This window comes from Glycine soja, chromosome 14, assembly GCF_004193775.1.
Source record: "Glycine soja cultivar W05 chromosome 14, ASM419377v2, whole genome shotgun sequence".
Taxonomy (NCBI): Eukaryota; Viridiplantae; Streptophyta; class Magnoliopsida; order Fabales; family Fabaceae; genus Glycine; species Glycine soja.
The window spans coordinates 47,830,919-47,847,934 of record NC_041015.1 but is presented as its reverse complement, the minus strand read 5'-3'; the positions used below and the strand labels follow the sequence as shown (position 1 = coordinate 47,847,934).

At 32.2% G+C, this 17,016-nt stretch overlaps 1 protein-coding gene and 2 pseudogenes across 1 annotated transcript; 2 read left to right on the top strand and 1 right to left on the bottom strand.

The window, feature by feature from the left end:
• Positions 1–930: 930 nt before the first annotated feature.
• Positions 931–3,287, bottom strand: LOC114384162 (annotated as a pseudogene).
• A 1,180-nt stretch (positions 3,288–4,467) lies between these two features.
• On the top strand, positions 4,468–15,568 carry LOC114382957 (annotated as a pseudogene).
• LOC114384161 lies at positions 13,458–14,061 on the top strand. The gene is made up of 2 exons (XM_028343820.1): positions 13,458–13,680; positions 13,907–14,061. Exons 1-2 carry the CDS (start codon positions 13,458–13,460, stop codon positions 14,059–14,061), a joined length of 378 nt encoding a protein of 125 aa, XP_028199621.1.
• Positions 15,569–17,016: the final 1,448 nt, after the last annotated feature.

Genomic DNA, 17,016 nt, shown 5'->3' with positions numbered 1-17,016 from the left:
CATAGTTCCTAAGATCAAACGCCTAAAACGTTACCTTACAACCAAGAAATCAATCCAACAAAAAGAAAAAATCAACAAAAATCAATTCATCATTCATCGTTGCCCTCCCCCAATGCTAAAGCAGTTTGTAATTTGATTTAAAGTTAACTTTTCACAATAAAATTGATTATGATTATGCAATCTTTTCACATATGATTGATGTGGATATTCAATAAATTAAAGGTACAACGTGAATATCTAATGAACGTACATTTAATAAGAAAAATGGTGCGATAGGCAAAGAAAAAAAAAGGTAAAAGGAAATGAAAAAAATGAATGTATATTTGTATAAAAAAATAATAAATATATTGTCAATATAAATTTTTTTACAATATTAAGAAATCATAAATTATTATTATATGATTTTTAAAATAATTATTATAAAAATTAATAATCTTACTGCATTAACCATTTAAAAAAACTTTTAAAATATCAATATATTATTTATTTATATTAACAAAAATTAATAAAACATTTATTCTATATATAATAATGCAATCGATCTGAAACAGTTATGAATCAAAGCTTCGATCGGTGTCTCTAACTTGTTATACAAGGAGTGATATATTCTAGAAACTCCATCATAGGATATGTAAACACCTAGTATTTGACAATTCTCTATTTCTTTCTGTGTACATATGTAAACAATCCCGGGTGTCAAGCAACATTTTCCTTCTAAAAACAAGTTCCACAATTTCATGAACACATTCATATGGACATTTCTGTTTGTTTCAAAAACTGAACATAACATTAGTGACTAGGGAAAGTACAAGGCAACAAGAAGACAACAAACTTTATATATATATATATATATATATATATATATATATATATATATATATATATATATTGTTATTATCTAGCTTTATTGTCATTGATCTTTCAGAGCCATCATGACCAAAACAAACAATAATGGTAGCTTATTGTTGTGAGCACCCAATTCACAATCAATTGGGACATGAAAGACACCTTGTGTTCATCTACTTGCCAAGCAACCGCAGCCCCCGCACTTTGTATTCCTTTAAAGAACCCATTGTACCTTTATATATAAGTTTCAAACAATAGTTAATTAATTGGTTTCCAATTTTACAACCACGATCAACATGACTAATATTAACTACTTACTTCTTTTCATTGACCAAATGCTAGAAATTAGAAAATAAAGCACAGAGTAGAAAGAATTAAGCAGCTAAGATCATAACGTCATGCACAATTAACCTCTGCAGCTTTGGAGATCGCATGTTCACTATGATAAAAAAATTTATATATATATATATATATAGTTTCATGAGTTAACCTCTAAGATTAAGTTAGGTGAAAATTCAAATTTTAAAACAATATCAAAATTTATCTTAATATTTATTATTGAATCTATTATATCATTTGTCGTCGATCACATGAATTAATGGTTGAATTCTCGAAATGAAAGAGATAGTTTTGAAAATTCCGCATGATATAACTAAAATGACATTTATAAGTGGAGGGTAACTTCTACCTCATCATAACCTTAAATTGAATGACATTAATAACACAAATATCAATAATATTTCATGAAAATAACGGTATTCTTGAACTTATAGACACCACACTTGTGCAAAAATTAGTCTAAATTGATTTACCTGCTTAGAATCATCAGCCAGGGCTCCAATAACCCAATAGACCAAGCTCTGGAACATGGCATCCAGCAACCCAAAGCTAAAGTACAAGACAAAAGGCCCAGCAAAGTGAGACCCTGAGTGCTTAAAATCCAACTTTTCAGGCAAATCATTAATTGGAGGAATACCTAAGCTGATTAGCAAGTCCATCCCCCCCCAAATCACAGTCCCAAGAACACCAACCACTACAACTCCCACCATCCCCCAAACCCTTCTCCTCTCAAAAATAAAATCCATAACATATTAGATTTTATCTTAAAACCAAAATCCCAATACCATCTTAGAGTGAGAGTTATCCCTCACTTATATATTTTAATATGAGATTACTTTTAACCGATGTGGGACTTGTATTATTTCCAACAATATCCAATCCCAACCAAGCCTAACATTTAAGCCCCCCCAGTAGAACACACTGTTCAACCCTCTAGTCCTCAAATTAAACAGTGGTAAGGGTAAAAAAAATTGCTGGACCAAGCAGCTGGAACCATAAGAAGCACTTTCCAATTGGAAAACAACTTGAGAACCTCCACACACTCGGTGGAAACATTGGAGTACAACATGTTGGTGCACCTGCTACCATCATCACGAAGAACCTTGCATGCAGGCAAGATGGCTAATGACAAAAGGGTCCCCAGTAACATGAAGCACATGAAGCCTATGTAGGTTCCATCATTGACAGAAGCAGCCTCACTACGATGGTAGTTCAAGATGAAAGGAATCAAGCCATGCACCAATGACTCCACCCATGTTGAAGATGCTCCAAAAAATAGATATGTAAGTGCCTTTCGTGGGTAATCAGAGAGGAATAGAGATCATAGGCACAAGTCAAATAGAGAGAAAAGTGTTTGGAGATAGCATAAAATTAATTGATTAAAAGATGATAAAATAAGATATAGATACTCCTATTTATATAGATCAAGTTTAATGGCTATGCATTATCATTGTAAAAAGTTTCATACTATTAACCAATAGTTATTGTAAAACTAAACCTGATTATCATATATGATGATTTAAGATTAAATGACAATGAAAAATATCTTTTATAATCCTTCCAGTGTTATACTATTTACTCTTATGGATCTTATAATCGGACTAACTATTCTTAAGAAACTTGTTAAGAGAATAACTAATCACATAATCTAATACCTTTTCCATTGGTTGGAGGATAAGATGTCATTATAGCACCTTGTTCAGCCCATAAGAGGCCTGCTCCTACGCCGAGGAGAGTGCCGAAGATAACGGGGAAGGCTTGGTGGTGGTGACGGTTGTAGACTTGTAGTAGAGGAAGGAGGATGTGTAGAGGACTTTCCAATTAATGCATGATTATCTTGTCCAGAGTATCTTTCTTATTAAGTAATTCATCGATGTGTTCATGTTATGTAGTTAGTATATATGGAGAATGCTAGGCATGCAATCATCATGCATGCATATTCTTTATGTGAGAGAGGAGTTTTCTCATACAAGAACATAGTATTCCATCATTTAATCATTCATTCTATCTGATGTCAGCTCACGTGAATACTTACAAGTTTTTTTGTGGGTATAACTGCGTAAGTCTATGTACTATACTATTGAAATCCGCATACACTCCATTAGTCCATTATATATTTGTTATTAGATTTAAAATACCTTTAGACGATATTTTAATTAAATTAGACGTTGTAATTTTAATTAATGTTATTTTATTAAAATTCAATAACTATTTTATTAAAATAATGTTCATTAAAATGTTTCATTTAATACTAAAATTCATTTAATAAGAGGATGTTAGCCTTAAGATTTGATCTTGTTAACATTTGGAGTATAATATTAGATCTTTGTGTGAAAGAACTATTAAGATTTATCTTTATTTAAAAAAATTATATCCAAATCTTGTAGGACTTACAAAAATGATTTAAGATTTCAAAATAAAATGTAGTGTTGGAATAAAAATTAGAAAAACACTTGAAAGTAATATAATACCATGGGATTCACTAAAAAAAGTAATTAAGATCTTAAAATAAGATATTTTATTGAAGATGATAATAGTAATATGATCCTACCTCCTTGAAATGTTAGGAAGTAATTAAAATTTTAATTATAAGGATTTATTTAACATTTTCCTAATATCAACTACAATTATATATGAGGGTGAAGTTTAATGAGAAATTGGTCTCATTAATTAATCCAATAGACCTCTTGAATAACAAATAATGAATCTTTAGGTACATTCATATCACAATGTTAGATGATTGAGTGTTTAGTTCACAAGATCACGAATTTAAAATAGCATTTCTGAAAAATAGATTTTTCTAATGACCCTACTCCTTTCCTTCTCACCAATATCTTGAATGAAAACTCTGAGCAACATAATTTTTGCTGATAAAACAGACACAAAAATTCTCCATAACCATGTGAATATAGTGGACGATTTAGGGTAAAAAAAAAGGCAAAAATTAGGAACTCAAAACCAAGAGTGACAAGCAAGAAAATTAATTGTTGAATGTATAAAAAGTGTTAAATTAATCCTACAAATAAATTAATAATAAATTGATCTAAAAAATATAATTTATTATCAAATTAATCATTAAATATTATAATTTAATGATAAAAAGATACTATAAATTTAATGACTAAAAATAATTGCAGTTTTTGCTTGAGAGATTGACTTAAATTTAAATTTTTTTATTTTTATGAAGATATATGTAATCTCTCTTTCTACCAAAATGAATATTTATTAAAAAAATATTTATCACTTTTATATTTGATTCCTAAAACTGGTTACGTTAACCAACCAAGCACTGTTGATGTAATCTTCGAAGCTCCAACTGTTGTGGTGTTGCCTCCTCTGCTCCTCATCAGCAACAACACTTTGCAATCTTCAGAACCCAATTGTTAGAAGAATTACCCATATCATAAAAATGCTATCTTTCGCCATAACCACACATGCTTTCCTCGTTATTACCATTAACAAATGAAAGCAGAGACATATGCAAAGGCAAAGGCAAAGGGTGTCACTTTCACTTTCAGCTTCCATTCACCATGACAGCTTGAGAGTGCTCGAATGGGACAAGCTTTGCGACTTGGTCGCTTCCTTCGCTTGCACTTCCTTGGGCCGTCAAGCCCTCAAGGTCCCTTTTTTGTTCTGCCTTTTCTCATTGAGATTTGTATAAAGGAATGATGAAATGATATTATGTTTGATAAAATGATGTAAAATAGAACTTTCATAGAATGTGTTTTATTTTGTTCCGTATAATTGGTTGGAGTTTGAGACCAAGTGTTCATTTGATTTCTGTGTGTTTGGGTGAGAGTTTGCAAAATCGATTTTTGAATTAAAATTGTTTCTGAATAAAATTGATTTTGGAGTTAAGCGATTTATGTTTGGGTGTTTTAATCCTAAAAGTTAAAAGAAAACTCGATAAACACAAAACTATTTAAAGTTGCTTTAACTCAAAATCAACTAACTCATGATCAATTCTTCAATGTGGGACCAAACATGTGAACATTTGTGCTAGATGATATCTCAACGTGATTTTGGATGATACAACGTGAAACCAAACACATAAAGTTGGAAAGAATTGATTTTGATAAAGTTGATTATGCATTTGAAATGTGTTTAAATTAACCTCAATAACATATTTTACATTGAAATGTGTGCAGTGTAAGAAAGTAATTCCCGGTGTTAAACAAATAGGCTATCTAAATAATGAAATTATAGCTTTATTGTATTTTACTCCATTTGTTTCATTCAATTACATTCCACTCACTGTTACTCTGTTAGACATGTAAACATAGTCTTATTCCATATTATGCTGTGGGATATTCATGTGACAGGACCAACTATGGTCTCTGAATCAAACTTTTGAGGAAAGTCTTGCACTTCTTGAGGAAACCAATGCTGCCGTTGAAATGAACAAGCATGGGAGTCTCAGATTGCACTTGGGGCACCTTGATGCTATGCTAGTCCGAAATTAGAGTGTAAAAAATTGTTCTTTTTATAATAATATCGGACAATTGGATACAAGACAGTTTTTCATGTTTCTGTTTCCTTTCATGCCTAGTTGTTGATTCAAGGTTCTTGTAGGTCAAAACTGCCATTCAACAAGCCAGAAGAAGTATACCGGTGAGTGGCTATGAGGCATGGGCTATTGTGGCTCTTCTGCAGTGTGCTGAGACCTTGCCGGGTGATCTCAAGGCTGCAATTAAGGAAGACAAAGATTGGCATAATCGTTTCATGCCACTTACAGAAGTGGTAAATGGTGAAATGAGATTTTGAATGTGTCATTTCGTATGATTAATTTTATTATGTTTCTGGCTTTCTTTACCCACCTAAACATGCTTGCAGATAATGGAGTTTGTCATCAATCGATCTTTAATTAAAGCGATAGAGCAAGTTGTTGATGAAGATGGTTCTATTAAGGACTCTGCGGTCTGTTTCTTATCTCATTCAATTTCCTTTTTCTAACTCTGCATATTGTGACAGTGAATAGCAACTCATTTTATTTGGCTTGAGATGGCATTTATTATATCTTAAATTTTCATTCTTCAGTACATAGCATTCAATGAGAGAGAATACTTCAGAGATGTATCTCTCCTTTCTTGCTGCCATACAGCTGACTGTTACAGACTAGTCCTAGTTGGGATATTTTTGTAATGCATGCTAAATATCATGTTTTTTTTTTCTTCCTTTTGTAGTTATATTTTTTTTATTTATTATTATTTTACAATTAATTCTATCATACACTAAATATGTAAGATGCTAGATTAGTAAATACTCCCTGCCTTATATTTTGACTTAGTAGGTTGCTCCTATGGATATCTATTTGGTCAGACATACTATATAAGTTGTTAGTTTAATTTAAAAGAGTTCATTGTATACATTCCATTATTTAGAATTATTTGTTTCCTATGTTCAGGTACAACAGTTAATAGAGAGCATAATCAGGAGTGAAAAGAGTGAGACATCAATCCTCGTAAGATTCACTAGACTCTAGAAGTATTTCTTTTCCTCCTGTGTGTTTCTTTCTCTATTGATTTTGTGATAATTCGAACAGGAAGTGAATAACTTGATGGCAGGTTGTGTGTAAGAGTAGATTCTGGACAGAAGACAAGTATTAAGGGTCTATTGTTGTCCAGGTGCATAAAATTTGTCGACATAGCTTTGATTATTCATTGTTCATGAATAATGTTTGTCAATGAAGCTAGTAGGTAGGCATAGAATTCCTTTTCTTAATGATGGTATTTATTGGAAGTGGATCCGGAGTCGGAAGTACTATAGAGCCACTGTCTGCTGTTCCTTTAAATGATGAGTTGCAGCGAGCAAGAAGTTTGGTGGTAAAGGCTGAAGCAGATGTGCTTTTGACATTAACCAAAAAGGTTACAACCATGATCTGATAAACATTCTTCAGGTCATGTTCTTTTCTTCTCTTATGATGTCATAATTCGTGTGCAGATGCAGCTGGACCTTGAAGATATTGAAAACACATTGAACAGTTTGGTTGAACTAGATGTGGTAAATACCCTGTAATATTTTTGAAGAGAAGTGGATCACCATTTCTTGTTTCATCTCTCTGTATTCCTCCCTATGTACTTGTTCACCTGTGAGATTTGCTTTTGTTGCCTTTCAAGCAGTTTGTTTTACTGGTTTTCCTTTCAATGGTCATCTTCTTGAGAGTTTGCTTATTTCTCATTTCGTGAATAAAAAAATCATTCACAATTTTTTATTAGAGTTGTAGTTTAATCAACTGAGGTAACTAGCTGTAGCTCCACAAAATTGAAATATACATCACTGGTTGATTAAAAAAATGTCATTAAGTCATGGCGATATAAGTTAAAGGAAAAAGTCTCCCACAAAGGGTCTGGGTTGCTGTTTTCCTCTCCCTAGTTACACTTTAGATTAAATCACTTGAATAAATAAGGTAAGTTGATAAGCATAATTAAATTCAGCAAGTGTATTACAATATTTGGCTGGTAAATTACCTATATTGAATTTGAACAAAAATTATGCATCTGGCACACTTTTTATTGCATCTAGCATCAAAAGAGCTAAAATGGAATTGACTATGCATATAATTACCCTTTTTGCTACCATATAAAACATAAACCATGGTATTGGTGTAAATTTGGGATTTAGTATCCCTACAGAACCCACTTAGTTGCTTACAAATTAAAGAACTTGCTTTGGTAGGTGACCTCCGTTAACAGTTTATATTTGACATCATGATAATCTTGCTTTGTGCAAAAGATGGTCAGTAATGTGGTTCCTATGCAGATTAATGCCCGAGCTACTTATGGTCTTTCATTTGGATGGTCAAGTCCTCATATATTTCTGCCAGATAGGGGTAGCTCTTCTACTGCAGAAGCATTCTTACCAAGGAAGGAAAATCCCTATGGACCATTACCCAGCAAAAGGGAATGGATGTTATATCTTCTAAAAGCTTATCCTCCTTTATTGCTCCAGAGACATAAGGAGAAATTGAGGAAGGCCAAAAAGGATGTCAATATTGCTACTTCAGTTAAGTCACAGATGACATGTGTTGAATTTGAAGGTGGAGGAAGATGGATAAAGAGAAAATAATCTAGAGAATTTAGAGAATGAAACGTCTTTCATATTCAAAAGAAAGTAGTACATAGTTTCTGCATGTCATTCATATATGTAGACTCTTGATAGACACTAAATGCATTTAAACATGAGATGCAAGAAAAAACTATTTCCTAAGTACATTAAATTCCATTATTTTGAACAACACATAACTACTGTTTTCTTAACTATTAATTTGTACCCTCTATTTTCTGCTTTATTTGGGGATGGATAGGAGAGTGGTTGCTTTTCCTGGGCTGGGAATGTTTGATAAAAAGACTTCTGCGTTGCTTGTCAGTAATACTGTGCCCTTTTCAATCAAGAGATGCTTAAAGAATAAAGCTTCCTGACTGTTGCTTATACTGATCAATTACTTCCTTTTACCTCTTATTTTCTTCCCATGGGAAAGCATCAGGAGAAAACTGGACAAAAAGAATATATCATAATGGGGAGAAACATTACTTGGGGGGTTAGGAAGTTGGGCTAGGGTTCTTTCATTGAAACCACCGTATATCATATTTCATCTTATTTTTCTAGACATTTGATATGCCATTTGAAACTTTTACGGCTTTTCTTTACTGCTGTTTACCATGCATTTGATGATCATCCATGATAAAGCACTTCTGGTATTCAGAATGCTGCACTGGACAATGCTCAGCCAGTACCTGTTGATTTTTCGGTATCTCAGAAAACTCGTGTTATAGTTATAACTGGCCCTAATACTGGCAGTAAAACCATATGTTTGAAGACCGTAGGATTGGCAGCTATGATGGCAAAATCAGGTGTGCTCATTGTTTCACTGTGCACATGAAATCATTCAGAGATGGAATAATTGTCTTTATAATCTCCTCATAGTAACTTATTCTTGACAATGGAATCTTCATTTAATTTCTTAGTCTACCATTGTTATTCATGAATAAGCTATTTAGGATTGATTACTGAAGCCATATATTTGCATTAAATAATTTTTCTGCTTACACTTTAAGTACTTGAATTTTTATGCTCTGAACCTGTAATGTTGCAGGTCTCTATGTTCTTGCTTCTGAATCTGCGCAAATTCCTTGGTTTGATTTTGTTTTTGCTGACATTGGTGATGAGCAGTCCTTATCACAATCTTTGTCTACGTTCTCTGGCCACTTGAAACAGATAAGTGTAGGGAATAATGTTTTGATTGTGTAGAATGTAAATGCTGAAGGCACCTTTCAATTTCTTTTGTAGCTTTTCTTTTATGCCTTGATGCATGATAGGGCTGTGATGAAATTTAGTAACTTACAAACATTTCAGTTTGGTTTTATCAGTACATTTTAGATAGAGTTTATCAGGTTATGGTTAAGAGTGACATAGTTTTCCTTTATTATTTTTATAATATAAAAGAAAATTCTTATTTCTTCTTTAATTTTATCTTGCAGAATATTAAATCACAGTCAACAAGCCAGTCGCTAGTGCTACTAGATGAGGCATGTATCTTATGATTTTGATTAACAGTTTAAGTATGTAATGTCATATAAGTGTGTGATGATTAGTACTTTTTTTGCAATTGTTAGGTTGGTGGAGGAACAAACCCCCTTGAAGGAGCAGCATTAGGAATGGCATTATTGAAATCTTTTGCACAAGACATTTGTTTGTTGACTATGGCTACAACTCATCATGATGAATTGAAAACACTAAAATACAGGTAGTCATTGGTGAAAACAACTTTTTAAATAATAATAATAAAGAAAAAACTTTGATTTTTTATGTACTATGTGAAAATATCTTCTCTGGTAAAATAGAGAAAAGTTAAAAAAAAAGAAATTAAGAAATAGAATGAAAATTATTTAAAATCAATTATGTTTATAGTCTAATTGGCATGTACCCATGTTTTCAAGGTCACAAATACCTAAATTTGATCCGTTGTCACTGCAACTTTTACACTATCAACAAATAAGAAATTCCACATTATTAAAGTAACTAAGGTCACTGGTAATAAAAGTTTCTAAACAAGTAGCACCTTTATAGTTCACTGATAATTTTAAACTTGTGTACGGATGGATCAAAATTAAATTAAATCCATTGTTCTGATGTTTAATTTCTATGTATCTTTTCTTTTAATTCATTAAAAATATATTACTCCTTTTTACTATTTTCTCATGAAAAGTACAACACTGTATCCCCTAGTTTTGCTTTGACATTAATGAGTTTTATTCATGAGCAGTGATGAGGCCTTTGAAAATGCATGTATGGAGTTTGATGAAGTGAATTTGAAGCCAACTTACAAGTTTCTTTGGGGTGTACCAGGTAAGAACTCTTTGACTGCTGAATAATAAAAACTAATACAATTTTGTTGATGCCTTCACTTTCGTTCAAATACCCTGTTTTATCTTTGATTTGTCTCCTTCCTTTGTGTTTATTTGTGCTCATCTGAAGCATCTAAAAGAGAGATAAATCTTGGAATATTACAATCCCAAAAAGATGGTTCAGTATGAAGTGCTAAGCCTAAAAAGCAACCCCTTTTTAAGGTTTGAATGGCTAGGAATATCACGTTCAAATGGAATTATACATTTACATTTTTGCATTGCAAATTATGGTCCTTCTAACTGAAATAAAATAAAGGGTTTTGTCAGTGCATACATACCATAAGAAGGTACCATTCATTCGCTAGTAAATTTTTTATTGCAATACTTTCTTACATAATGTAGTCTTAATAGGTGGGTTGTGACAATTATTAGCTATTTTTTTTTCCTCTTATCCAAACAAAAGTATAAATTTATTTTGAATACAATTATCTGATTGTTTCACAATCTGAATTTGGGATATGAATGAGGGGAGGGATTCTATGGCAATGTTATCAAAACTGAACTCGTCGTTGTTATGATGAAGGCACTAGTTCCTAATTCAATAGTAAATGAGATATGGTCAAACTAATGATAATTAAAAGGGAGATCAATTGCATGAAGTTCCCACACCTAGTTCTTTTTTTTTTTGGGGGGGGGGGGGGGGATGGTGGTGTTTCTGGGGAGTGTAGATGCACATAATAGTCTTACCCCCATCAAGTGAAGAGTTGTTTCTATTATTTGAACCCATGGTCTCAAGATCATAAGGAAGAAATTTTATTGATATGCCATAGCGTGCCTCAAAACCGATGATAATTAGATATACTTTTTGCAATAATGTAATATATTAAGCAATAAACTAACATGAATTCATAAGAAGAAATCAAGTTAGGTTAGATTTTAAATTAACTTAAAAGGACCATATTATATACCTTACAAGGGAGAAAAACAATAGCTAGAGTCGAATTGAGAAATAAATGCAAGTAAATATCATTAGTAAAAAAATACATATTAATTTTAAATACTCTTTATATTATAAAGAATTTGCACAGCAAATAACAATTGTTAAGGGAGCAATGGTAAAAAAAACATGGTCAAAAGTCAAAACGTCTCCAATCCTGAACCAACTCAATGGAAGAAATTTAGTGTTTTTGGTGGAATAAAGGTTGAAGTGATCATCAATTAAACCATGAGTGGTTCATTTGCATCTGGTTTAGTGATTCAATTGATGGTTTTTAAACTGAAGTTTTAATTGCTCATCAATTAAACGATGACCACTTTGTAAAATTCAGGATGGTTTGCACCTAATTCAGTGGTTCAATGATTGATTTTTGAACTGATGATTTTAGAGACTGGACCAAACCAGCTGATGGACCAGTATCTGGTTTAACCAGTCCTGTTCAGTTTCTTTTAGCTAAGTTCACAGTATATTCTGTGAGAGCATTGTATTAAATTTTAGGTTCTTAACAGCAAATTGCATATTTCATGGATCATTTTAAATGATAGTCAGATGTAGTAGACACTTAATTTATATACTCAAAATGAGATTTTAATTGTAGGGCACTCAAATGCAATAAATATAGCTGAGAGGTTGGGACTACCATCTGTTGTTGTAGATACTGCTTGTAAGTTATATGGTTCTGCTAGTGCAGAGATAGATGAGGTTTTTGTACTTTGTAATATACTTAATTGTATTCATTATTTGTTAATGGTGGTGCATGGCGTCCTCAGAACATATTTATATTATTGTTTCAAACTTTTAGTGATGAATAGACCATTGATTTTATGCCTTGACTAAAGCGGATATTTTAAATAAATTGACAAGTAATACATTTGTGGTAGTTTTTCAAGGATATCATATAAAAGTTGGAATTATACAGGCTCTGTGCCTCCATCTATTTTGCACCTAATAATCAAATCTAATTCTTTTCTATTTATTACAAATATTTCAATTGTTTCAACATAGTTAATTTTTAATGTAGGTTAATACAAGATTACCAAGACCTATTGGATGAAGCACGTCATTATCTGAGGTGAGACACTTTGCTCTACAAAAGTTAAATACATTGCGTGCTTTATCCCCCATATGTTTGCATTTCACGTAAAATTTAAAGAGAGGTCATTTCATGATGATAATATAGGAATTTATTTCTATATCTAACAGATAATGGATTGTTAATCCATTCAAGGAAAAATGGATCATGTAATCATATTTGCATATTGCTTTTTATTCTTGATAGTTACTATTTTCTATAGTTATTTTCAGGATGCCCAATACCTGTTACAAGGCTTCCATCCGTGTTTTAATAATTGAAGAGTATTTTTTGTTAGACTGAGCACCTATAAAATTTGTGAAGCTGTGTTGTCTTCTATGCAATGGATACCTTGTTTAAACTAGCGAGGATTCATTTATCAGAGCATTGAACCAACCATATATTTAGTGACAAAGTAATGATTAGGAAAAAATGCAAGAGTTTGTGCTGTATATTACTCCTAGATAATCCATTCCATGAATAAATTTTATTTTGAAAACATTATCCAAATAAACTTGCAAGAATGAGGAAGGTGGGAAAGAAATTTTATTATGTCATCTTCCCATTACTTGTAGTATGATGACTAATTGTGTAAAAATTCTTTATAATTGACTTAATTTTCTCAATTGTCTCATGCCACCCGGATACTGAAGTTCTTCTTTTTCTTGGCTGGTACTAATTAATTATTGCAGATAATTATTAATAAGATCCACCATAACTTTGGAGCATCTGTAAATTTTTCATTGGGATTTCTTTTGCTTTTGTTTGTAATTGTTGGCACTCCAGAGGACTTCACAATAGTCTATTGAACACCAGAAGGAAGATCATGGAATATAGTACTAATCTAAGATTTAAGAAGATGAGAGATGTATCCGAGGCTGCAGTGATGGCAGGATCCGTCCTTCACAAGAAAGTGAGGGAATTGGATGCATCAGCTAAGCAACCTTCACAGATCAATAAAACCATTAGCAGCTCTAATTTATCAGCAACCAACAAAAGCCTAACTGTAGCAGAGAACAAAAAACCTACTATTGCTGATAAAAGTGCATCTTCTGTAAAAGCTTTTAATCAATCAAGATCAGGTATATGCAAAGATAATGAAACTTGAGGGAATCAAAAGGAAACCAAACTGTGTTGAGATAATATGTTTTCATGTTTAATCTCTTGCTTCTGAATTAGTGTACAGTTCATTTGTTTTTTCCTAACCTGCTGAAAGCGCACACTAAAGTTGTGCTGTCTAGTCTTATAACTAGGAATAATATCATAGGAATATTGATGCAGTTGTCATTCACGTTATTGATGTTGCAGATAAGTCTGGGCCTCCCAAGGTTGGTGATATGGTGCATGTCTCTTCCCTTGGGAAAAAGGTGACTGTTTTAAAAGTGGATTTATCCAAAGGAGAAATTGTAGTTCAAGCTGGAAACATGAAGTTGAAGCTGAAACTAACTGACATTCAAAGATAATAGAAGTAGGGAAATCATGGCCATGGTCAGAAATGAGTAAGTGTTTTCTTTGTTTACAAGATCTTATGTTGTACCTTTTTTTCTAACTGCAGAATGTAATAATAACCCAGCACTACATGAAAATCCATATTTTCTATTTTCATAGAAATTGTGAAGCATCAAGTTTCAAGAATTAAAAGTTGATTATATATATTACAAATCTGCGAATTGTGTTGTGCCCCTAGTTATAGATGGTCCTTCCTCCATCTCTGTGACGAACCGACATTCTCAAATGCTTAAGTTGTTAAGTGAAGAAACATGAATAGTTTTATATTGAATCTCTAATGCGCTCCCTCACACAAGAGCCCGTTGGGATTAAGGAATGGATAATGCACAAGCCCACCTATCTTGTACTAAATTTTAACTTTTTTAATATTTTTTTAATTAGGATTAAAGCAGTTAACACTAGACCACTTGGCCATTGAGACTTTGATAGTATGTCATGGACCAACTATCCCCAAAAGATTAAGGTATAGATGAAGACATATGAATGATTTTATATTACATCTCTAACATCCCTTACCCTCTGGAACTTCAAAATATCTTTCTAACTTATTTGTTTGCCCTAGAAAAGGGAAAATGTGCATTGAAACTGCTATCATATGACAATGACATGAGATAAAACAAAGCTTGGGGGGGCACTTTCAGTTTCAGAAACTAAAGTTCCTAGACTTCTCTGGATTTGTCAAGAACTACAGTTTTGCAATGTCATCAGCAATACAAATGGTTGGCGTGCTAATTGTGCAAGGTACATTTTTCTTGGTGATGCATATAAAATTACCTGAAATGCAATTTAAGCAACTTAAACTGTTAGCAAATTGAAATAAAGAAACATTACCCTTTTATGGCTTTGTCTCCTTGTCAGAATAAATTAAAACTGCGAAAAGAAGAGGAAAAAAACAAGCGATTCAGTTAAAGAAAGTTATGGGCAACTGATGGTGCTTGCTTAGTGGAAAGAACAATGACAGGTATTCATAGAAAACAAGAAAGGTTTATGTATTCTACCCTTTGTTTCTTTTCACTTCATATAGAAATGAACCCTCCTTTGAGAATTGGTTAGGTGCCCTTTACTTTTGGTACACTATGTCATATGATTACTTAATTGTGCTAATTTGTTTGTATTATGTATTTTAGGCCTTTTGATACTGTTGGAGGTGGAATATCCCTGCACCCTCTTCAAGAATATACTAACGAATTCCTATAATGTCCATGAATTCCTTTAGTTAAAAAAACACCTTCCACCTTCTACCCTCCACCCCCTAAAAATCAATTAATGAAAAAGGAGCTTGGCGTGACGTAGAAATACTATGACTCTGAGTGTGGCAAAGACACTACAACTTGTTTGTTGTATAAAACTTGTTTACTTTTTTTTTTCTAACAGTTTTGTATAGCGTGTTTGGTTCTGTGTCAAAATGTATGAGACATACACTTAGTGTGTTTGGTATAACGTGTACTTCTTACGTTTTCACATCAATCTTAAAAAATGCAAAAATGTTGAATTCAAAACTTCCACCAAAGTTGGTGGAACTTTAATCATCAAGCACTAATGGGTAGTTAAAAGGAAATTGACGAGTGAGAAGGAGCTTACTAGGTTTTGCAGGTGCTAAATGGCATTTCGTGTTGCAAGTATTACTGTATTATAATTTTTCGGTTGCAAATTGCAATCTTGGAATCTTACTGTTATCTTTTCATTTTGGTAAATTATAATCAGATTATTTTTCTACAAAGCTCAAGACACTTTTTGTTAAGGTTTTTTTATTTAAAAAAAATTGTAATAGGAGTGGCGTCAATACTTTTCCCATAAACCAATGAGCATGCAAGAAGTGTAGTATCATACTTTAGTGGAACTAGCATTTTCTTTTGAATTTGCATTATGTTTTGACTTGGCTTCCTAACAAATATTGCACTGAACGAGGTATTCCCACTTTGCATCACACACCACTAGTGAAATTTGCTTTTGTACTAGTCGTTGTACTTTGTGGCATTGTTTATTTGTTCTACATCATACACCACTAATGTTGACGTGCACAGATTCAACTAAACTTTCAAGCTGTTAGCAATATAGACTATAGTTTCAATTTTTTTAATTTGCAAACCTTTGTTGATTATTCTAAATTATACAACGTTACGTGCTATAGTAGCAAGCAGCAACTCCCCACAATATAAAGTTGTGGCATAATATACATTCAGTAAATGTTATATGTATTTTAATATTAATTAGTCACGTGAAAATTGATCCCGCTTCCAAAGTGCAAGAACGAAAGAAAAAAAATAGTACAAAAGCCAGAATATTTTATTCACAATATTATGAATGAGAAATGATAGTTTATATAAATTTCCTTAACATAGTCCTAAATTTACTTATATGAATATTCTCTTCTTTTTAAATGCCATGGAAAGCTCTTTTGTCTTAGGACTTGATAGAGAAAAGGTCCTATCAAATCATTAATCATGAATAATTATGTCCTACATTCCTATTCATCACATCATTCATTTTATCATATACTTCTCTCTTTTTATTCTTATCTATCACTTAAATTACAATAATTATTATGAAAATTTTGCGTGGTACTCGAATTAAATTGGAATTATACGGAAAAAGAATACATCAGTTTTAGCCTGAGTTTACATCTATGGCTAAAGGACAAGGGTGGAGATGCTATTCTTTGCGTCATTTGATGAGAAATTGAGTCTTCTTTGGTAATGAACATTTGGTGTTGACAATATGCCCTTTGTCCGTGTGAAAGCTAAAAACCATTGACCCACAAAAGAACAGAAATTGAGCTACAAAATTGTTCAAAATGAAGAATAGAAATTGGATTATTCATCGTTAGTGCAGTAGAGGAATTTGTCTTTAAAAGTAACACTTTTTTTAATATTTTACAGGTGTATTTAAATATAATTATAATTTATTAG

Bases quoted from the DNA above. Each gene is read 5' to 3' on its own strand.
- LOC114384161 (XM_028343820.1), top strand. From the start codon at position 13,458: ATGAGAGATGTATCCGAGGCTGCAGTGATGGCAGGATCCGTCCTTCAC. The intron at 13,681-13,906 runs GTATATGCAAAG...TTGATGTTGCAG, and splicing joins TTTTAATCAATCAAGATCAG to ATAAGTCTGGGCCTCCCAAG.